This window comes from Aristolochia californica, unplaced genomic scaffold (genome assembly GCF_029961685.1).
Source record: "Aristolochia californica isolate CCGP_79_NKW_82.1479 unplaced genomic scaffold, dmAriCali1.0.hap1 SCAF_13, whole genome shotgun sequence".
Classification (NCBI taxonomy): Eukaryota; Viridiplantae; Streptophyta; class Magnoliopsida; order Piperales; family Aristolochiaceae; genus Aristolochia; species Aristolochia californica.
The window spans coordinates 1,183,056-1,205,782 of NW_027181804.1; the positions used below are offsets into that span (position 1 = coordinate 1,183,056).

General features: G+C 35.8%; 3 protein-coding genes across 8 annotated transcripts; 1 reads left to right on the forward strand and 2 right to left on the reverse strand.

Moving 5' to 3' along the window:
• Positions 1 to 424: 424 nt before the first annotated feature.
• On the reverse strand, positions 425 to 6,346 carry LOC137947813 (glutamate dehydrogenase 1, mitochondrial-like). Of its 3 annotated transcripts, none has more exons than XM_068793604.1 (11): positions 6,099 to 6,346; positions 5,802 to 5,859; positions 4,587 to 4,708; positions 4,219 to 4,332; positions 3,676 to 3,897; positions 3,247 to 3,321; positions 2,682 to 2,798; positions 2,270 to 2,520; positions 1,086 to 1,161; positions 900 to 986; positions 425 to 732 (listed from the first exon to the last, which is right to left on the reverse strand). In XM_068793604.1, the coding sequence occupies exons 3-11, from the start codon at positions 4,692 to 4,694 to the stop codon at positions 547 to 549; spliced, it is 1,236 nt and encodes a 411-aa protein (XP_068649705.1). In that variant the 5' UTR covers positions 4,695 to 4,708; positions 5,802 to 5,859; positions 6,099 to 6,346; the 3' UTR covers positions 425 to 546. The 3 variants fall into 3 exon arrangements, with proteins under 3 accessions (XP_068649705.1, XP_068649704.1, XP_068649706.1); XM_068793603.1 differs by having other exon boundaries at positions 5,802 to 6,004; XM_068793605.1 differs by having other exon boundaries at positions 4,587 to 4,727; positions 5,802 to 6,004.
• Positions 6,347 to 7,222: 876 nt separating this feature from the next.
• Positions 7,223 to 10,046, forward strand: LOC137947878 (small ribosomal subunit protein eS24z-like). 2 transcript variants are annotated; one of them, XM_068793698.1, is made up of 6 exons: positions 7,223 to 7,347; positions 8,251 to 8,342; positions 8,445 to 8,486; positions 8,592 to 8,762; positions 9,662 to 9,748; positions 9,833 to 10,046. In XM_068793698.1, exons 2-6 carry the CDS (start codon positions 8,271 to 8,273, stop codon positions 9,872 to 9,874), a joined length of 414 nt encoding a protein of 137 aa, XP_068649799.1. In that variant the 5' UTR covers positions 7,223 to 7,347; positions 8,251 to 8,270; the 3' UTR covers positions 9,875 to 10,046. The 2 variants fall into 2 exon arrangements, with proteins under 2 accessions (XP_068649799.1, XP_068649800.1); XM_068793699.1 differs by having other exon boundaries at positions 8,254 to 8,342.
• Positions 10,047 to 12,058: 2,012 nt separating this feature from the next.
• On the reverse strand, positions 12,059 to 17,095 carry LOC137949076 (cysteine synthase). Of its 3 annotated transcripts, none has more exons than XM_068795349.1 (11): positions 17,046 to 17,095; positions 15,900 to 15,951; positions 15,686 to 15,795; positions 15,367 to 15,424; positions 14,048 to 14,311; positions 13,831 to 13,968; positions 13,619 to 13,670; positions 13,227 to 13,306; positions 12,725 to 12,784; positions 12,568 to 12,648; positions 12,059 to 12,399 (listed from the first exon to the last, which is right to left on the reverse strand). In XM_068795349.1, exons 2-11 carry the CDS (start codon positions 15,939 to 15,941, stop codon positions 12,307 to 12,309), a joined length of 978 nt encoding a protein of 325 aa, XP_068651450.1. In that variant the 5' UTR covers positions 15,942 to 15,951; positions 17,046 to 17,095; the 3' UTR covers positions 12,059 to 12,306. The 3 variants fall into 3 exon arrangements, with proteins under 3 accessions (XP_068651450.1, XP_068651451.1, XP_068651449.1); XM_068795350.1 differs by lacking the exon at positions 17,046 to 17,095 and adding an exon at positions 16,620 to 17,009; XM_068795348.1 differs by lacking the exon at positions 17,046 to 17,095 and adding an exon at positions 16,540 to 17,008.
• Between the last annotated feature and the right edge of the window lie 5,632 nt (positions 17,096 to 22,727).

The following is a 22,727-nucleotide window of genomic DNA, read 5'->3' on the forward strand; positions in this document are numbered from 1 at the left end:
TGTTGACGATGTAAATCTGTTGAACAGGTTGAATCTCTGTAACTGATGTCATTAGAGCACTATATTAGAGATTAGGAGAATATACAAATGAAAAGAATTTGTTCTTCCAAAGGTTGGTTCAATTTTTGTGCCATTGCAAAGAGGGAGTAGGCTTTGATCGAGCAGGAGAAATACAGTCCTAAAGAAAAATTTAGTCAATGGGTGGCTAGCTTGAGAGACTGGTAGTAATTTTTTGTATATTCAGGTAAATTGGTCGGTAGTGAGGCTCATCCTGTTGGCATGAACCAGAGGAGGAAGTCTTCGGTAAAATCAAGAGGAAGTAGTCTTCTGGAAAATCAGAGCTAAAATCCGATTTTACACAGTCCTAGTGTTATATCTAACAGATTTATATCTCATCAGGGGTCTCTTCATGGGTAAAATCATGTTAAGGAAGATATAAACGAGGAAGCCTCTTAGCATTTCTCTATAAGTTATGCCATGCAAACTAGTTTAGGAATTGACAATAGAAAAGGAACTCAAACGAAACTACAATGGTCATTTATCATCTCAGGCTTCCCATCCCCTGAGAACGGTTGCTCGTGCAACTCGGTTCACTCCAAGTGTGAAAGCTCCCATCCGCAGATCACATTGGTGGGTCTTGCACATTTCCTTCATGGCTTTAAAGCCTTTGGTCATGTATGACTTCAGCTCACTGTTCACTTTCTCTTCATCCCACATGAAACCTTGGATGTTCTGTGGATCAATGTAATACGATATAGTCAATATGAATTCATTCAATGTTGATACTGAAAAGAAAATTCTCTAGTCAGATGTTTTTGCCTAATTTGAAGACCAAAATGTACAAACTCTGGCTTCAGTAAAGAGTATCGTGAAAGAAGAAAATTTTCAATGGGATTTACCTGAACCCATTCAAAATAGCTTACTGTAACACCTCCAGAATTTGCATAAATATCTGGGAGAATTTTTACACCTTTCTTGGTTAGAATCTGCACATTGAGAATAAAATCTAAATTTATGAGCATACGACTATGTTTATTAAGGCTTTATAGGTGTTTATGGTTAGGAGATCGGAGATCGATTGTCACCTCATCGGCCTCCGGATCAGTTGGGTGATTGGCTGCCTCAATAATGAATTTGGCCCTAATATCATTTGCATTCTCCCTATATCAAAAGATAAAAGTAATAAAATTTCCAACAAAAGATGGAAAAAAAATAATGCCTTGTCAAACTAAGCAAGTTTCTGATGTTATTGAGCCATTTTGCTATTTAAATGATTTTCAGCCATACCCTGCTGGCATTTTCATTAAAATAGTGCCCAGTTCTCCATTTTCCTTTAACACTCACCAGTAGTCGGTCAGAAACAAATGATATTTGGCTTATGGTAATGCACATGTAAAGCAATTACTTTATGTGTAAGCTTTGGAAGAAACTTGTTTCATTACCGATTGGGATATACCCATGTTTCCAAAAGTTGCAACAACTCTTAGAGTACCTCTCAGAAGAATCATGCTCTGCACTGGCTGGTATTTTTGTTATTACTTATTACCACTCGTCAGAGAAGTGCCCTGCGGAAATAATTCTACCCCTTCGGGTCTGTTTGGAACCCACATAAAAGAAAAAGGGAGAGAAAGGTATTTTCTGTTGTTTGGCAGTAGAGAATCATTGAGAGAAAATAAAGTAAGAGAGAAAGTCTTAGTTAATAAGTTTCCTCTTACAAAATATTGGAATTTGGGGAGAAAAGAAAGGAAATAGAAACTTGAACGGAAATCTTAATCATCAAAATTTTAAAATATTACTATTACTTTTTCATTTTCCACGTATATCCAAACAAGAGAAACTACATTTCTCTTCCATTTTTTCTTTCATTTTCCATGAGCAGCCAAACAAGTTCTTTTCTTTTCTCTTCATTTCTTTTCTCTTTCTCTTTCTCTTCTCTTCCTTTTCTTTTCTCTCCACTTTCTGTGTTCCAAACACAGCCTTTGTGTCAATAGAGAATCCTTCATGTCCATATTGGAGCTCATTTTGTCATTTTGTATATGGTTAGAGACTATACGATATTTATAGTTAAAAATGACTTGTAATAAAATGAAAGTGGGGATATTTCAGAAGTTTTAATTGCACAAAAAAAAAAGAAAAAAAAAACAGCTCTTCGAATAAGTCATAGAAGTCAATAATGAAACAGCAAAAAGATAGATCAAGGAGTTATGCATAATAAACATGATACTTTGAGTTTGTATTTTTAGTAGAGATTAGTAGGAAGGGAAAGAACCTGTGGATCACCCCACCAAGGGCAGCAGGGATAAGAACATCACAGTCTTCAGACAATAAGTCTGTAGGATCAATATAGTCTCCTCCATCAAAACCTTTAATGCCACGATTCTCAGTTGAATGTTTGATTAGTCTCGGTATATCAAGACCTTTGCTGTTCTTTAAAGCCCCAGTAATATCACTGATTGCCACAATCTTACCACCATGTTCACTGATAAGTTGTGCTGCCCAAGAACCTACGTTTCCAAATCCCTGGTTTGTGCGAAAGAAAGGCAAACAAGAGAACAAAATATATACATTATTTACCATGTTGTGTGCCACATGACATATAATAGCTGACATAGTTGATCACCACCCAAGTGCCACAAAATATGAAGAAAACTATAATCACTATAAAGAATGAAAAAACGAACCTGGATAACAAATCGCTGGCCAGCAATGCTCTTTCCATACTCTGCCAACAAGGCCTCTGTGGCAAAGAGGACTCCCCTTCCAGTAGCTGCATCTCTGCCCAGAGACCCACCGAGATCCTGGAACAGTATAGTTTTATAATCAGCCATTACTAGAGTTGCTCTGTAACTTAGAAAATGTTAACTTGCAAAATCTGACAAAGAAAAGGTTACAAGGCAGACATAAACAGTAACTAAAATGATTTTTTAGGTGGTTGGGCAATTAACATAACAAGCTCGATATTTGCCTAAAGTACCAAATTTGTTATAGGAATCAATAAAGTTCAGTGACGGACAACTGTTATTAAATTTGAACAAATTGTGGTAGCATAAATTTGATCATAAACTTAAAAGACTTCTAACCAATAAGATGAAGTTTGAGCAATCTCATAATGATAAAAGAATATTTTTCAGGTGAACATGATATGTTGTACCACATGACTGGCCATCTCCAGTATTTTTACAATTCTTACTAGTATTAGCAAGGACATCTTCAGAATGTGGACCTTCCAGAAGATTTAATACTTACAACTGGCTTTCCTGTCACCACTGCAGGAGAGTAGCCATGAAATTTTGAGTACTCATCCAGTATCCAAGCCATTGTCTGCCATAAGATCCAATAAACAGAAATCAGATATCAATGAAATTTCAAATTCACTTAGTCAACCTCTTTAACAATTTAGCCTTTCCAAGAACCATTCGGACATTGGTTAGTAATCCACCACATTACCAGCACATAAGAGTGCGGAATGCCTGATGCAAAGAGAAGCAACAGCTATCATTCAATTAAATAACTTATATACCCTTGGAAGTACAAGAAGCATCCAATTAAAGATCGTGAAGTAGTGGAGAAGGACAATAAAAATTTGCTAATATACAGACAGATTATGGAAGAAGAATTAAAACTCAAAATTTACTGTAGTGAAAGAAGAAATCTAATTTATTTCTCGAAACCAACCTGTGGATTTGTTCCCATGTCAGGTGCAGGAACATCAGTATGGACTCCAATAAGATCATGAATCTTTTGTGTGAAAACTCGGGTGAGTCGTTCAAGCTCAGACATGCTTAAATCCCCTGGACAGCAGCCTATTCCTCCTTTTGCCCCTCCATATGGGATATTTGCAACTGCAGTCTTCCATGTCATTAATTGCGCCAATGCATTGACTTCATCAGGATCCACCTGAATTTGTATAGCAACACTTCATGATGCAGAAATAAAGCATGTGACTTGGTTTCAGTTCACATCCCTTTTTCTAGTAAGTAGGAAATCCATCTCTTCTTAGAAGAAAACTCATATGGAACTTGAGATCCATTTAAGGCTACCATACTTCAGTTCTTTTTGAAAAGAGGAATTCTAAGGACCAGGGCCTGGTCTTACAGCGACGCCATATTTCTCATACTAACTACAGCACTAGAATCTCAGTGATCTTCAGTTTTTGAGGAAAAAAAATGTGAAAAGAGAGTTTCTTTGGAGTTCAACAGTACGAGAAGCATGACTAACCTCAGGGTGGTACCTAATCCCTCCCTTCATAGGGCCTCTTGCATTGTCATGCTGCACCCTGAATCCAACATAAGACACCAAGCTACCGTCGTCTCTGGGAATAGTACATTCCACCTGTAAAATAGTTCAACCGCAGAAAAAGTGGGTAACCGTTGAAAGACATGGTAAAGGAGAGAAAAGGAAACTCGGAAAATGAAGGAAATGCCCCAAAAGTTTTCAATGTAAGGTTATCACGAATTCCCATGACAAGAAACAGCCAAGGAATAAGCTGCGAGTTTTCCAGATCTCTGTCCAGACCGAAAACAAGTATACAGATTCCAAAACCATCAAGGAAAAGAAAGGAGGAAGCGAGGTTGACTTCGATTTACCTTGATCTCTCTAAATGGAATCAGAAGGCTCTTTTGCAGCTTCGAGTCCAGACCCAGAAGCCGAGCAGCCAGCTTGAAGTTCCTACTGGTCGCAGTCAAAGCATTCATGGTCGATGAAGCAGCTGAGGAACAAGAGACAGACTGCTACTGATCACTAGGATAAACATTCTTAATACTGGGTCATCACCCAAAGCCGAAAATAACAACCGACAGGCCTCTGGGTGTCACCCAATCCACTAAACCGGCAGAAAAGTAAACTATCAAAGACAAAGCCAAGTGGATGTAGATAATTAGGACTTGGAACGCTTCAGAATTTTAAGTAAATATGTAAATCATATTTTGCTGCAGGCACCGAGACTGCAGCGGAGGAAGACAACCACGTGGATTGGGTAGGCTGCGCAAGCATGCTAAATTGTGGCTGGTGGGCATTCTTGCCAACATTCACCCAGCATACAGCAAGATTTTTCCATACCTTCCGCCAGGCGACGGAAATCTTTCTGTCTGTCAGCAAGCAGGCGAAAATGGTATCTCTTAAAGACATTTTCTTCTCATTATTTGTTTGATTATCAGATACACGAAGAAAAGCCAATTTTTTACAAAAGTAAGCTGTCTTGTTCGCGACTGAACGTGGATGTATCTCCGTGCTTTATCCTGAACGACCAAATGACCAGTTTCGACTGACACTAAAACGTACCTCGGACGCTCTGCGTTCGACGGGGACAAGACGCCAGAATCGACCGTGGCTTCTACGACTTCGATAAGAAAAAAAATATATATATAAAATGTGGAAAAAGTGGATCGATTACAGAACAAGATGGATAGAGAAGGCCGTGGAGAGCATAAAAGACAAATTTGACCGCGTGGATTGGTCCGACTTTAATGCTTGACAGGAGGAAGAAACGAAACAGATCTCCGATACCTCTGGCCGTAACCATCATCGCAACTGCTTGTCGAAACGCCCATTTGGGAGATCACTTCTCCCGTGAACGAACGATGAAGCCGGAAGTCAAGGCAGCAGGAAGCAGGACTTTTTAAGCAAAAACAAATTTCAGGTTTTTAAGATCTAAAAGAAAAGCTCTGCCTAAGGAGATAGAGTACAGATGATTATAAAGTCCTTGGACCTCATGATGCTGATTCACAGGGAGAGAAAATAAACTTACGGGAGATTCAGAACTGGCAATCTCTCAAGAAAAGATTCGTGAAAGGAATACAAACCTCAGTTTGCTGATTGGTCGAACGAAACGCTGTACTCCTTCCAACAACAGCGATTTTTCTACAACGAAGAAATCAAATAAGCGAACAACCTCATTTAACTATCGCTTTTGGTACAAAGAAACAAAAAAAAAAAAAAAAAAACACGAAGCCTATTCGTAGAAAAAATCCCAGTTTCCTGAACTCTCGGCTCCGAGCAAGCAGATCTGCAAATAAATATGAAAAAAATCCACCTTGGTGAGAAGAATATGATTCGATTTCAGAGATTTCACGTCCTACCACCCTGACAACATCCATTACCTCCAACGAGACAGAGAATAATCAGACGTGGAGACCTAATACCCCAGCCTCCTCCAATCCTCTACTCCAATTGTGGATCCAACGCGAAGTCCACGACGATAAGTTCTCATTCCCACTAATCACCGTTCAGATTCCCTCTCACCAGGAGCGACGTCTAAATTTTTTTTCTTCTTTTATTCTTTTGCAGCTTTTCGAACCTGAGCGATGAGGCGGGACGATGGAGTCTGCGTCGGTTTCCATGGAAGCCGTTCTGTTAGGAGTACCGGGAAAGAAGGTAGGGAACGACCCAGGATCCGATTGTCGGATCCGATTACTGAAGACTCAATTATTACCCGTTTAATACCCTTATCCGGGTCCGGAATTTCTTGGATCCGAATCCCGATAATTTTATTTAAGAGTATAAAAAGTTAGTAATTGAGATAGGCACAACAAATTAAGGAATAACCCATGAAGATTTTAAAAAATAATTATTTTAAATGAATATAAGTATAATTATCACTTGAATAATGCAAGAACTTACTAGATATGATTTTTTTATTTTAATTAATTTATATTTTAATCACCCAAATAAATTTTGATACATGGTACAATCAAAATATTATATTTAGATATAGATTTAATGTAACAAATATCATATCATAGTTTAGATTTATTGAAATAAAATGTGATTTACCATGTAATTTTACTAATTAACCAAAAATTTATAAAATTCATTTAGATATAAAAATAAATTCCAAAATTAACTGAATAAGAAAAACGAAAAATTAAATATGCGATCGAAGTAGTTTTACGAGTAATCTTTTTCCCATATAAAACGCATAAAGGCATAAGATAAATAAGTAATAAAAATCTATCAAAATTTGAATATTAAAATGTGATAATAAAAAAATCCTACCAATTGTGGGTTGAGGGTGGTAGATCAAATGGCACTTAAAAGAAATCTTTCAATCCTTTTACAGATTTGCACGTGTCATGGAACTTTACTACTTTCCCACTTTTCCCCCATTTGGGAAAGAGAGTAGAGTGGGATTCTATTTGGACCCTAAACTTGGGCTAGTGGGCTTGACAACTTTAACAATCGGATTCGGGTCTGCCAAACCTCGACAAAAACGTTCGAGAGTTCTAGGGCACTTCTCGCTTCAGGGACATATAAAATCGCAAAAGCTCAAGCAGCTCCGTTCTCGGCTGCTGCGGAAGGAGAGAAGTGAATCCTGTCACTCTTGTTTTCCAAAAGAAGAAGCAGAAGAAGGTACGCCATTTGGGATACGATCAAGCATTTTTTTTCTTCCTTATTAGTAAACAGTGTTACCTTGCTTGTGTTTGTTCTTGGTTTCTACCCTGACTTTCATATATGTTTAAGGGTCGTTCTGCTTTATTTCTGGTGGGTTTTCTTCTCTTTGTTGTTCTCTGCGAAGTTCATGTGTCTGAGGATTTGTCTGTTAAAGTTTGCTTGTATTTCTTCGTTATGGTGTGAGGTCACTAATTGGTGCCGGCGATGGTCTTTGTGTTTTTGGTATGAATGCGATATTTAGACAATTAGTGAATAGTGGCGGCTTCGAATGTTTGCGGGATCCTGCGTTTGGTTTGTTAATACTGCTTGCTAGGGAATTTTTCTGTAGTGCTGCCATGTTTCAGCTGTGATGTGGTGGATCATGGTACTGTGGTTAATTTTTGAAATTCGTGTTTGCTTGTTGATACTGGTAGAAGTTCAGTTTTATTCATCTATTGAAAGTATTTGTCTAGTTAGTTCACACTTTTCTTCCCACTTCATAGAAGTGGATTGAGTCCGCTTTACAAGGAGGACAGTCCGGAGGTCTGTGTTTTGGATATATCTTATTATCTATTGAGCTTGGGACAAAAACTTGGGTTTACTAAGGTGGTTGCAGTTTTATATCGTAGTTTGTAGAAACTGTGTTTGATTTTATTTTTTTTGGTACTAGAATGTTATAGAAAGGTGAGAAGCACAGCTAGTTATTCTGCATTCATTGAGGTTGGTAGTATCCATAAACCAGAAGCCGAATCTTGATTTTGTCACCTTCCTGTAATTGCAAATTTCATAGTCTAGGGAGTCTGTAAAATTGGCCTCTAAATAATAGACAATAAGTTTTATTTGTGCTTTGTCCTGGTTTATATTTTTTGTGATCCCTTTCAGCAGCCAAGGCCTTGGAAAACATGGCTGACAAGGCAGTTACTATCCGCACCAGGAAATTCATGACAAACCGGCTCCTCTCAAGGAAGCAGTTTGTGAGTTATTTTGCTTCTCATATCTGCTTGTCCACTGTGGATTCCTGGTTTAATGTTCCTAGATGTAAGATACTCTACTAAGCTTTTACACTTTCTGCTCAGGTTATCGACGTGCTTCACCCAGGGAGAGCTAATGTGTCCAAGGTACTGTCTCTATCAAGTGCAAAAGTATTTCTGTTCGTATTTTTTCACTTTTTTCATACTAGTCTTTTCACCGAATTCCTTTGTTATCGTGTGTGTATTATGAAGGTGGAGTTGAAAGAGAAGTTGTCAAGAATGTATGAAGTTAAAGATCCAAACACCATCTTTGTTTTCAAATTCAGGACACATTTTGGTGGGGGTAAATCAACTGGTTTTGGACTAATTTACGACACCTTGGAGAATGCAAAGAAGTATGAGCCAAAGTATAGGCTTATCAGGGTAAGATGTTTCCAGTGGTTGCACATTTAATTTGTCAGTGATCTTTTTCTTTATATTTCTTGTAGTTGCATTTTTGTTACAGAATGCCTATGATCTTATGCTCTGTATTTCTTGTAGTTGAATTTTTCCAATAGAATGTATCACATATGTTCTTTTATGTTGAACTGTATGCTTCAAACAATGTTGCATTTATCTATGTTTTGGTTTCTTTAGCTTACGCTATGAAAAATTCGTTATGTTTCTTCACCTGATTACTCGTGGAGCTCCAAAATGAAATTTCAACCCTTACTGTTTGGAGGTTACTCTGTGTCCTTTTGTGTGTGCTAAAGGGAGAAGGATTCCAGAGGGAGTAGGTTTCCACATTGTCAACACCTTAGCTTATTTTCCCAAGTACTTAAGTTTGGGTATACTTTTGCCGATAATATGTTCCCCATTATCTTGTTTTGTGTTTTTTATCTGTCTTAAGACTGTCTATGGAGGATGGATGTGTCACTTTTTGTAAAACAAAGGTTCTAGAGTTTATGTTTGTTATTAAGTCAGTTTTTAAAGTAAATGTGCCTGTGTTTGTAGTGACACTTCACTTTATTATTGAAAATATTAGTCTGTTTAAAGTATATTATTTTCTTTACTTCGGGTCGTTTTTGAAATCTAGTGATTTGGTGTGCCTGGCATGTCAAATAATTGATCTATTTTGCAATTATTGTTGCTCTTGGGGAAACAGAAGAATAGGCTATATGTGCAATTGATGCTATTGTCAATGGAAAATTTAAAACTTTTTTCTATCACCACAGGTTTGTTTTCTTCACCAAATTGTTTTTGTGCAGAGCTCATAAAACTGTTGTGTCATAGCGATGACCGTTCTCTATATTAGTTCTCAACATCTTATAACTATTTTGCAGAATGGTCTTGCTACCAAAGTGGAGAAGTCTAGGAAGCAGCTCAAGGAAAGAAAGAATCGGACCAAGAAAATTAGGGGAGTTAAGAAGGTAAGAAGATACTAGTTGTGTTTCCTATTATTTTGTTCTTGATCTATACTGCATTCATGGTTAACGTGTTTTCTACTTTCACAGACAAAGGCCGGAGATGCAGCCAAGGCAGGCAAGAAGAAGTGATCTGGTTTGCATGATTTATGTCACTTTTGTTGTCCGTTTTCATTTCTGCTGTGTAGTAGCGGTTGGATTTTCTTCTTAATTGGTTTGAGCCTGAGTAGATATTAATTGATGGGAGTATTTTGATAACAAGGTCTTGTTATTTTTAAAAGTTTTTGAAATTTTCTTTAGTTAAGAGATGCTGACTAAAAACAATTTCTTAACAGTTCAAAATACAATTGCAGCTGACAATCTCACTGAATGCAATTAGAGAACAAAAAGAAAGACCTGTCCTCATCCCCAATAACAAACAGAGACGTACATTTGATACAACAACAGATCTCCCAAATATTTTTTTTTATCTCAGCTGAATTCAAACAGAAAAGAAAAAGCAGAAGAAGGTACATGGTTAAATTATAGAAGAAGAGGAACAGGATTGAAGAACATGAAACCTATGGCAGTATCAAAACTCCTTCACAGGATCCATAAACAAGTAGCCAAAAATGGAACCCAAAACAATCATCCCTGGATAACTCATCGTTTGTTGAAGACACTAACAGTCTTGCCCCGTCGGCCAGTGGTCTGTGTTGCCCATGTCCACGTAGACCCAGTAGTGTCGCAGACAACGATGATTCCTAAACAAAATAAATTAACATCTTACAATCAAACTGCCTTACAATTCTAATCAGAACCCAGTTAACCAAATGACAGATGGAATATACGACACATGAGCTTTTATATCTTCAAGAGGGAATTCGACAAGGCAAAGAGTAAACTATTAGAAGTTTTATTCCAGTAAATAGGGAAAAGTTTTATCCCTCAGTTTCATGTCCAGTGCATTTGAGACAACCTGAGAGTACCTACCATCTTTGTAATCCTTCTGCCTGTTCAAAAACCAATCAGGGATTCTGAACTGGCGAGGATGTCCAACAATGACCATGATATTCTCAAGCTCGGCTGCAGGAAGTGATACAAGGAAGAACATAACATGGGAATCATGTAAGCTAAAATCTAGGTAGGGAAAAAAAATTACATTACAAATTTAATAGGAGGCCGTTGGATCATAATTCAGAACAAACGGAAAATTTAAAACTTACCACAAAAAAAAAGGCCTACTGCTATGATGAATAAGAATGAAACACAGTAACAAGACTAAGTTCTTGCTGAAGAAAATCTATCTAGAAATACAAGACAAAGAAAAGAGAAAATAGTTATCTAATCATTTCATTGCTCATCAAAATCCCAATTCTAAAAGAAAGCAGCAGAAGACTCTAAACATTTTCTTCTTCTTTTATAAACACTTTTGTTTAGCAACCATTCAACCCTACTGACTTAGCAAAGTCTACGTGAAAGAGCAAAAATAAAAACGACAATGTCTCACGTTAAGTAGAAACAGCTTGTGCATTCTGACATGTAATGGTTGACAATTCAATCTGCCGATGCTGAAAAAAGATAACTTAGTATAAAATAATCAATACAGGACACTGGCTAGTGGTGACTACCCGAGCACACTAAAGCTACGAATCAGTGAACTCCAAAATCACACAGCACAAACCACGAGAAGAACAGCAAAGTTTTAGTTTTTCGTTTTTCGTTTTTTTTCTATAGAATTAAAATTCAAAAAGAGAGATAAGTGAAGATCGAAAACCAGCAAGAGAATACACAAACCTCTTGTTCATATCGACATCGGCTTTCTTGCAGACGATATTAGCCAAACGGCGGTCGATACCCTTAATAGAAGTAAGGGCAAACATAATCTTCTGCTTCCCATCGACATTAGTCCTCGATGGTCACCAGAGACTGCATCCGAGTCCAGAAAATTTATTCCAATCAAAGTAGTAAAATCAAACCAAAGAACCTGCCGAAGAGAGGTTCATCCACAAACCATGATTAGGGATTCTTAAGTTTCCGTCTCTGTCTGTTCTCCTAATTCGCGAGGACGAAGGACTCGTCAGGAATGGCGGCCCTTTTAAGCGAGATGAGAAGAGTAAAGCTTTCAGACTAGAACCCTAGGGAGAGTATCATACATTTAAAAAGAGGGTAAATAAATTGCAATTGTATTGTTCCATTATTTATAAAATCTACATTTTTTGTTAAAATTTATTTTTAATAAAAAATTGCGTTTTTGCCCTCGTTTATCACATTGAACCGTAGGTTTGACCAAAGTGGAATGGTTATGTTCATTGTAATGGCTTTTTATGACCGATTTTATTGTGGAGGTATCGACACTCTTGAAATTTAATACTTCCAACAATCATATCAGATTTAAGAGTGTTAATCCAATGATGAGAGAGAGAGAAAGAGAGAGGAGAAAGAATGGCCTCCCAAGGACCACAACCATGAACTAGAAAGACTTATTGAGAGTCCCCCCAAGGGTCACAACCATGAACTAGAAAGACTTGATGAGAGCTCCCCAAGGGCCACAATTGGCAACTAGAAAGGCTAGTTTTCATTTTTCAAGCCTCAAATACCATGTTCTCTGCTTCGTGCTTCACAGACTGGAACAGAACAGAGGACAGATAACGCTCTCCAAAACTGGGGAAGACAACCTGCAGATAGAGGATCAAGGGGAAATCAATCTCGGGTAAGGAGGATGAAAGACTGACTTGAAAGGGACACTGCTGTTCTGAAGTTCTAACCGATGCTTCCTTCCAGGTGATAAAACAGATAAAAGAGTTAACATAAATGGTAACTAGGGAGATGAAGGAGAAACTTACAACTATGAGCTTTCCCGCATTCTCTGATCTCTTAGCAATCTTAATTGCAGCTGCAGCTGCGGCTCCGGATGATATCCCTACCTGAAATTAGTTCCCATCATCAGAAGAAATTAGAAGTTCAATAAGATCTGCCTATTCAGGAGGACAGGCAACATACCAGTAACCCCTCTTTTAGGGCAAGAAGCTTTGCGGTTTCAATTGCTTCTTCACTTGAGACCTGCAAAGCGAGCAAATAGACCATCTTCAGATGAAAAGTAAAACCAGAATAACTAGTGAAAAAAAATGCATACTACGTGCACATATTTGTGGTTCATACTTATACAAGCTATTCTTTAAACACTAATCACGATCTCCATTATGTTTTGTCAATCAGCCAGCTGAATGAATCACAACCACAGGAGTAACAAACACTACCTAGAAGATGAAAATATTGGCAAATCTGATTAAGCGTGTTTTTAGTGGTTTTAGGAGCAATTCCAATTACTTCCCTTATTTTTCCATTTTCCCAGATTTCTCAGTAACCACTATCTACTTCAGTTTTTGTCAATTATTTTTCAAATGTAAGAGGAATGGAAGGATGGGTCTAAGATGAAGCAACAAACAACAAGTATTTGCACAAGGTAACCGACAGCCTATTGAAGGGAGTTCTTGAAGCTTACTTGGATAACTTCATCAATAATATTCACTTCCAAAACTCCTGGAATGAAACCAGCTCCAATACCTTGGATCTTGTGCGGACCTATTTTGCATAGCATTTTGAAATCATAATATTCAAGGGAAACATGGGATTCAAAGTTAAAGAGTAAGTGTTATCTACTCATAACCAGAGAAAATAACTCAACTTTCAATCTTAAGCTAGATCATCAGAATAAGCTAAAGATAAATGAAAGAAAACATTCTAGCCAATAGAAATATAATCAAATTTCTTGAAAAGAAATCTACAAGTACCATTTGAGCCATGAAGCATCTCAGGCATTCTTAATAATGCCTACATTTACACTATGAATCTCTACAAAAAATGCAATAAGTGGATAAAAGAATTGACAATTACCAGGCTTTCCTCCAGATAAAACTGCACTTTCAACTGGTTCAACTCCATATAGCTAAAAGAGAAAAGGAGAGATGAAATAAGAACCATGGTCAAAAGCTAAATTAGAAGAGAATGCCTACCAGTATCATTCATTTCACCAAATATACACACCAGAAGACAAATTGGAAACTGAAACCTTCCTTCGCTATATCCAATTTGTATTATAATCTCACCTTGATGTCAGGATTTTGCTCTTTGAGGAACTTTCCTGCACCAGTTATTGTACCACCAGTTCCAATCCCAGAAACAAAGGCATCGATCTTGCCATCTGAGTCTTTCCATATCTCTGGCCCAGTAGTCTCATAATGAATCTGCATAAACAGCAAGTTAAGCAGGCCGTAGAATCTACAGATTGATGCAATTTTTTACAAGTCCAAGATAGAAGTGTACCTTTGGGTTGGCAGGGTTTTCAAACTGCTGAAGAATATAAGCATTTGGTGTCTTAGCCAAAATCTCCTCAGCCTTCTGAACAGCACCTTTCATGCCTCTAGCAGGGTCTGTGAGGACCAATTCAGCTCCAAAAGCTCGGAGAATGATCCTTCTTTCGAGACTCATAGAAGCTGGCATGGTGATGATGAGTCTATAACCCTTTGCAGCAGCCATGAAAGCCAACCCAATGCCCGTGTTTCCACTAGTTGGCTCAATTAGAACACTCTACAAAAACAAGCACAAACCACATGACAAATACAACAAAGTCTCAAGAAGCACCAAAATTGATAACAAATCATTCTTATACAAATTTTTAGAGGTAAATGTAAAAGATAGTCTATTTATATTAGATTATAAAATAACAAAAATCACTAGAATTTACAGATAGTTTGTAGTTCAGCACCTGGTTTATCAAACATGAGTATGGCTTTTTTAAGGGATTTTTTTTTTTATGAAAGGATGTAAAATTTTTATGAAAGAGGGAGAGAAATATACAAACCTAACTAAGCAAATTACTATCAAGTTACCATGAATATGGTCCACCAATTAGATATAGCACAGTTTTAGCTTCAGAAATGAATATGAGGGCGCTGTTAGCATGAGGTCAGGCGGAATCTGAGAGAGGATTAAATACACGGCCAAATAGTAAAAAATTCAGAGAAAAAATTTCAAAAGCTCAACCTAAGAAACTCAAATATTATCAGCAGTCTGACTTGAGATAGCCCTATTGCTGCATTGATAACTCTAAAGAATTGCCAACCAATAAGGCAATATTTTTCATTTTGAAGGCAGCAATAAATGGAGAAAGATTTATCCATCACTCTATACCATTTATGAGAGGGTTTAGAATTGAGACTACGCTATGAGGCTGCATGAAGTTGAGACTCGGAGAAGAAGACAAAAACCAGGTGACTCAATTCCACAATATATGTGATCAGATCTGCAAGTACATGTACTAGCAATGGGGCTGGTACCCTCCAATGATTAGAAAAAGATTAATGAGATTCGTCTAAATGAAGAAATGGGTCCCCTTCATTCTCTCGATGTGATTGGAGGGGACAACTCAATGTTAGTACATTTATACTGGCAGATTTGACTTATTGTACACAAAAAAAGAAGAGAAGGCATGGCTGAATGTATGTATAACCTGCAACTAATTAATCATATGCAAATACATACATAAAGAAAGAAATACATAAAAAATTATAGTAAGTATCCTCTATATGCGAAATAATAAGCAGGAGAATCATGACGAAGATAGAAACATAGTTTAAACTAACCTTGCCAGGTGTTATAAGACCTTTCTCCTCTGCATCAGTGATCATACTGTACCCAATCCTGCCAGTTTGAGAGGAAATGACACAGTGCGCTTAAACAGTTCAGATATTCAAAGATCATATAGATGCTCAGACATAGTGCCCAGGATGTCATCTCTTAGCAAAATCCCACAACAGTAAAGTGTCAAAATAAGGTAAATTTTAGCAACTTAATCTACGCAGTGTGTGACAAAAAAATGAAGAATACTTCAGGACCAACCTCAAAATCTCCGTATCCTTCATTTCTACAACTATACTCAAAAAACAGAAATGGAAATAGTACCTGTCCTTAACACTGGAGCAGGGCTCCATCGTTTCTAATTTGGCAGCAATTTTGGCTACGCAGCCATCTACCACATTGTTGAGGTACACCATGGGCGTTCTACCGATTAACTGTCACCATACAAGCATAATTTGTAGACAGGTGAAAATCCAGCCAAAAACTCGGGAAAGAAAGACATATTCAATAAAAATAAACGAAGTATTTGCAAACTCACTTCAGTAACATCTTTTGCAATTCCAGGACGCTCTCCCGCCATCTTTCAGCTCCTGCAGGTCAGTAATAAAGCAATCATTACAAACACTTAACGATAATACTGCAAATATCAAAGAATAATTTATTGCTCGGTCCAGAAAACAAAGCGCCGAATCACATTTTGACAAATTCATAACAGCGGTTTATGGATAACGAAGATGAATTTAAAAGACCCTTCCCTCCGCACTGGTAGATTTTAAATATTTCAAGCAAAGATACAAAGACGGAAACAGATAGACATATTTCAAACAAACATTTAAAGTAGTTCTATAACAAAAGATTCAAAAACTAAAGCAGCAAAAAGTGATAAAAAGCAGAAGTCATTCATCTGAAGAGACAATCGGCGAATACACTCGAACTCATACAAAAGCCTCTCAACCTTGATCAAACTTTAATTTCGCGCCAATAAACAAATAAAAGTATCCGTACATACTTCACCAAAAAACACGAATTTTAAAAACCAAAAATGCACTACGCAAAATGCATCAAATAAGATGAAATCCTGTAACAAGTCAACCAAAGCAGAGGATTATCAAAAAAAAAAAAAAAAAAGATAATGGAAGCAAGTAAACCTGATGCTAAACAGGAAATTCGAAACTTACAACTCTCTTCCGGAGAAATCCGAAGTCGAACTCGAAAACTCCGAGGGATAGCAATATAAATGTGTTGGAAGAAGAATGACCTTTGGAACGTCCGTAGGGGCGGATTATTTTGGATTATATTATCCGTCGCGCTTTCAGCCCACGGCCAGGCTGACGCACATTCTCACATGGAAGTTTCTGAAGTTCAGATAATTGTCTTTGAGAAATTTAATTTCTCATCACCTTTTTTTACGCCCTAAAGTTATTAATCAAACAGATCGTAATCTGCGTGGGAAATGAGGGGCTACATGAGAATCTGACGCCGGATTTATCGCCTAGATTTAAGAGCAACTATATCAGGATCCGAAGGGAAAGTCACCGTCAGCGCTAGATGCCTAGACTTGAGATGAAGACGGATCTTAAATTTTTCGAAATTACTAATTAGTGTAATTTATATTTTCATTTCATTTGTGAAAGAATGAGAGGTAATGAGAAGAAGTAGAAGAGTACAAGAGAGAAAGACTGACCTATGGTGCCAAGAAGAAGAAGAGTACAAGAGAGAAGCAGGCCATGACAAAGAAGTAAGAAAAAGAGGGTGCATGACCTTGAAAGAAGTATAAGAGTACAAGAGAGAAGCAAACCATGACAAGAAGTAAGAAAAAGAGGGTGCATGACCTTGAAATTGTCATAGAGAAATGGAAAATCCTCTCCAAATAAAGGTTTTAAAGAAAGAACTAGAGCAAATTATAAAACTAAGATAACTGGGAACAATACAGAAGACAGATTAATCTCCGTAAGCCTCATAAAAGTTTCTGATTTTATCCGAATATCCCCCAAAACTATTTGAATTATACATGAACGAGGTATAATATGGTGTGGATTCACAAAGCTAGTTGAGGATTTGGGTGGAGGAAGAAGAAAAACTTCTAAATGAGTACAATGAAAAAGTTGCGGAATAAACCCAGTTGGGTTATGACTGAGTCGGAGAAGAAGAGAAGGGTAGGAGAATGTTAATTTGTTTGATGATGATGGTGATAAAATTACATATAATGGGATAGAGGACAAAATTACATATATGATGTTAATCTTTTTTATCCAACACCTTGTTTAGTGGGCAGTTCATCTTGGATTATTGGTTACTCGGACCAGGTCATAGTGCCAAGTAGAAGTTTGGGTGAGTTTCATACAGTATATGGGTTCAATATGTATATGAAAATAGTATATTATATTATGTGGCATTATATAATAAATTATATTATTTTGGAGTTAATTTTCAGGACTTCATGGATTTAACTCATTAGGAGAAATTGGGAGAAAAAAAATGGTTATGGACTTGTCCAAACCCTCCCCCCTTAAGTTGTATTTATAGATATCAAAAGTAATAATATTACAAGAGTATTTTTTACTCTATTAAGAGTGAATAAGAGACATAAATCATAAACTAATTACATCGGTACCACCCTAATCATATCTTCCAATATATTGGTGATCTTGAGAAAATACTTTCACAAAGGAGCTTAGTCTTCATCCCTGTTGGTTCATTGGTAAATGATTGCATGCATTGGTGTAGCTACTCTCATCCTTGTTGGTTCCATCTCCGACTACCTTCGTCCAATTCATTACACCAAAGGTTTTAGTAACTACTGAAAGGTAGACTGAGTACCAATTGACAACCTTGAGGAAGGTTGGTTAAATAAAAGAGAAGGGAAGTCGAGTGTTCGAGGAGTTTTTGGAGGAAACAAGAAAAAAACAAGAGGGAAAGGGAGGCGACGAAGGAAAAGGGGAGAAAAAAGGACGAGAAGAGGGAGAAAGACAAGTTTGTTCATGTGTTTCCCTCTCCTTCCTCCTAATTTCTTCTCTTTTGTGCTCCCCTCTTTTAGTTCTTGGGAAAGTGAAATTTGTTCTTCCTCTTTTCTACTTTAGGCAAGGTTATTGAAGTCGAATATGTGAAGTTATGGCTCAATACAGTAAATAGATATGAGTTTGGTTTATGATCCTCTTTTACAAGTTTCCTTTTGATTACATCTTTGCTAATGAGGTGTTCTAAATTTCTAGGTTAATTAGAGATTAAAAGTGCTAAAAGTTGAGGTCTTTGCATGTTTTAATATTAAATTATTGTTGGAAGTTTCTTGTTAAGGAGGGGTTTTAATTTCTTGTTAAGTGGGGATTAGGGAGGTAGGAAACAAACCCTAGTTTTATTTTTAGGAAGCAAAAAGACAAAACTCGACTCAAATAGGGTTTACTAGATCAACTCAACTCAAATTGGGTTAATTGGGTCAACACAAACTTGATTCAGTTACAAGACCGTTACATCGACTATCTAATGTCAACGGATATCGGCCGATATCCACGTGTGCCACCCGCATCACACACGCATGGCACCTGCGTCTCGCAAGCGTGGCACCCATGTGGTGCCTACGTCTAGCCCCTATGGTGCAAGCTTCTTGCCCACACGGCGCCCACGTCTCACCCACGTGGTGCCAGCGGCTCCCTTGCGTGCGCCCCACATGGCAGTTGCATTGCAACCCTAGTGTCGCTCACTTGACAATTATTAATTTTTATTATTTATTTAATTATTAATTATTACTTATATTGACTATAAATTTTTCCTTATTATTATTCAATATTATTATCAATAATTATTGCTCTAATTTATTGATTAGTAATAATTATAAAATAATAATCAAATTATTTTTTTATCAATATTAAATTATTAATTTTTAATAATTATCATTCTCTTTTATTACTTAATAATCATTTAGTTATTACTTATATTAAATACATATTTATTCAAATTACTAGTTATTATTATTATTTAATATTATTATAAATAATTATTACCATAAATAATCAATTAGAAATCAAATTAATACATTAAATATTTTTTAGATTATATCACTAATATTACTTAATAATAATTGTTATACGTCATAATTAAAATTATTCTATAATTATTAGTCATTAGTTTTATTAATTATAGATATATTATAATTATTATTTATTTTTATTAACTATTATTATAAAAAACTATTGATCCAAAAATTGATTAGAAATAAGAAATAATTATTAATTATTTAAAAATATTTATTATAATAATTATAATATTTAATAATTACTATTACTCTACTAGTACTCAATAAGTATTAAATTAATACTTTTTAGTTATTACTTCTATTAATGAACAATTATATATTTATTATAATTATTATTTGTTATTATAAAAAAGTATTACTCTAAAATATCAATTATTTATTCATTCATAATAAACAATAAGATAATTTATAATTATTTAATAATTAATCGATTTTTTAAACTGGTTGAGTATTTTTCATTTTGTATTTCTAAAATCTCATTATCCAATTAATATTTGGAATATATATTTTAATCCACTTATTATTATTTAAAATGGTCCATGATGTGTTTGGGTCATTTAAAATTCTTTTGATCTGTTTAACTTATTTTTATGTATTTCAAAATCAACAACTCCACTTAATTCTTGTAAATCAATGACCAACCCTGATACACTTTTTACATTTACTTTTGAATTACAAATATGGGTAAAATTTTGGATAATTTTGACTAGAGCGAGAGAGGAGAGAGAGAGAGTATCTTTGCTTCCATGTTTATGGTGAAATTCAAATGTATTATACCTCCTTGTTGGGAGACTTGTTTCTAGTTTGTGAGTAGTTATTTGAAGTTATTTTCATGCAATTGATATATTGAAAGCTTCATCGTAAAGACTGAGAAATTGTTACCATTTTTTGCAGAGTGGATACAAAAACATATTGTGTCTTTGGAAATTTTATTGAAGAGATGACAACTCGTTTTCCGATAATTGAGAGAGGTTGTTGGTCTCCTAAATCATGGTGCCTTTGTCCAAAAGTGGGTTATGCATCCCTTTTTTCCCTTCTTAATCCTTTTAGAATCACTTCTAGTTTTTCTTGGTTATTTTTTGTATTTTCTTCTACAATTTTATCAATTAATTTTAATTTCTTTGCTCTCTTACTGACTAAAGCATAAGGAGAAAATAAAAAAGATGGCATGGCTGAGGGAGATAAGGATGTTTTTGAAACATGGAGAACCTTTTTTTACCCTAATGTGAAAACCAAGACTGGGAAGGTGTTGCCTAAAGCATTTTGAAGTCTGCAAGAGAAGTAGTAAAAAACTAGGAGAATCCTTGAAGCATGAGGGTAAAGATGTTGCAAAATTTAGAAAAACTGTTGATGCTTCAAATGAGTCTATTTTGAGAATATTTATGAAAAATATGTGATTTGGGGAGAAAATAGAAAAGGAAAAAGAGTTCGGGAAGAATGGCAACTTTTCAGTCTTGGAATCCGATCCAAAAAGGTTCTTCTGTTTCTTTATAATTAAGATGTAAGTGAAAATTTACAAAAGGATAAAAATGCCCCTCGATACTCAAAATTACATATCTCCTGAAATACATTTCTAAATTAAATAAAAATTTAACTAGAGATAAAATAAGACATTCTCTATCTAATAGTCATACTATAAGAGAAAAATGTAATGTGAAAAATATAAGAAATAACCAAAATACTCCTGGACTTGTGTTTTAACTCTCCTCTTCAAGTTAGAGAGTAGATATCAAACAATCCCAACTTGTCACTAAATAATATATGTTCACGTTTCCCAAAAAACTTGGTAAATATATCTCCCAACTGGTATGAAAATTTTACATAATAAGTTACCACCTTCCCCTGCTTAACTGCATCTCTAATGAAGTGGCAGTCAACCTTTATATATTTAGTTCTCTCAAGGAATACAAGGTTGCTGGCAATAAAAATGGCTGACTGGTTATCACAATTAATAACTATAGGGTCAAGTAACGTAAAACCAAACTCAAGACACACAGGCTTAATCCACATAAACTCACTTACTGTATGAGCTATTGCTCAATACTCGACCTCTGCACTGGACCTAGCCACAATTGTCTCTTTCTTACTTTTCCAGCTTAATAGGTTGCCTCCAATAAAACAACAATAGCCTGATATAGAACGTTTATCCATCTTATACCCAACATAATCGACATCATAAATACCCAAGTATATCAACTTTCCCATTTTGAATAACAATGGATAATCACAAGCATTAGGACTTTAGGATCAACTATAAAAAAATTAAGGAATTACTTGATTGAATGAGGAAGCTAGATTCAAAAAAACACACAAAAGTAGCTATAGAGAAATATCCATAAAAAATCATAGCAAAAGATTTATGGAATCATTATTACCTATCAAAAATAGCAAAATAGAGAAAAAAAACAATTGAAACATGTAGATCTTGTGAATGTTAAAAGACTGTAGAAAGAAGTGTATGCATGATAGCTCTAATTTATCTAACATGCATAACCTAAGTTTCAATAGCCTCAAATACCATTCAAGATCAAAATCAGAGACAAAATCATTGTGGCCAAGCTGGTCCTACCATTATAAATCATTAGAAACAAAAAAAAAAAATGGAAATTCTAAAATAATGAAAAAAAGAAGATAGAAAGAATACATAACTCATATAATATGAAGAAAAAATCACAAAAAAAATGCAGAGATGGCACCAACCATGAGAAAACAAGAAAGAAAAAAGTATGGAGGAAAGGGACTACATTAGAGATCAAAATCAAAGAAAAGACAAAATCTCAGTCGCTTGATTGTTCTTTGCCATTAGAGATGACAAACAAACAAAATCAAGAGATTAACATCACGAAATTGTAGAGATAGTAAAAACAAAGATTGGGTGAAGAGATGACACCAACCATAGAAAACAAGAAAAACAGTGTGAAAGAAGCAGCAACAAAACTAACCAAAAAGGAAAAGGGAGACCACAAAAACAAAAGAGAACGAAAGTATGAAGAGAAGGGACCATCATCAAGGAAGATAACTCACTAAGAATGTTGAGCAACATTTTTTTAGCAACAAAAAAATGCTGAGAGATTGCAAAGATCAACCTCTGGTTCATTTTATTCCAAGACTTTGTGGGTCGTGAGTGAGGGTGTGCTTGGTGGTGAGACATCCACACCGAAAAGAAGAAAAGGGAGAGAAGAAAAAAGAGTGGAAAGAAGAAACTACAAGGTTCTCTAACTCCTATTTCTCATTTTCACCTAATTTTCCTATCCTCCCCCTTTTCTTTTCATGATTTATCTATCTTCATTTGACAAATAAAAGATATATTCAAGTGACAACTGAGAGGCTGAGAGA

Excerpts from the sequence above, each read along its gene's own strand:
- LOC137949076 (XM_068795349.1), bottom strand. The coding sequence starts at position 15,941 with ATGGCGGGAGAGCGTCCTGGAATTGCAAAAGATGTTACTGAA. Across the intron at positions 13,969-14,047 it reads AAAACCCTGCCAACCCAAAG|ATTCATTATGAGACTACTGG; the intron begins GTACACTTCTAT and ends CTGTTTATGCAG. Across the intron at positions 12,400-12,567 it reads ATGCGGGAAAGCTCATAGTT|GTTGTCTTCCCCAGTTTTGG; the intron begins GTAAGTTTCTCC and ends CTCTATCTGCAG.
- LOC137947878 (XM_068793698.1), top strand. The coding sequence starts at position 8,271 with ATGGCTGACAAGGCAGTTACTATCCGCACCAGGAAATTCATGACAAAC. Across the intron at positions 8,343-8,444 it reads TCCTCTCAAGGAAGCAGTTT|GTTATCGACGTGCTTCACCC; the intron begins GTGAGTTATTTT and ends CTTTCTGCTCAG. Across the intron at positions 9,749-9,832 it reads AAATTAGGGGAGTTAAGAAG|ACAAAGGCCGGAGATGCAGC; the intron begins GTAAGAAGATAC and ends CTACTTTCACAG.
- LOC137947813 (XM_068793604.1), bottom strand. The coding sequence starts at position 4,694 with ATGAATGCTTTGACTGCGACCAGTAGGAACTTCAAGCTGGCTGCTCGG. Across the intron at positions 4,333-4,586 it reads TTCCATTTAGAGAGATCAAG|GTGGAATGTACTATTCCCAG; the intron begins GTAAATCGAAGT and ends ACTATTTTACAG. Across the intron at positions 733-899 it reads GCTATTTTGAATGGGTTCAG|AACATCCAAGGTTTCATGTG; the intron begins GTAAATCCCATT and ends ATTGATCCACAG.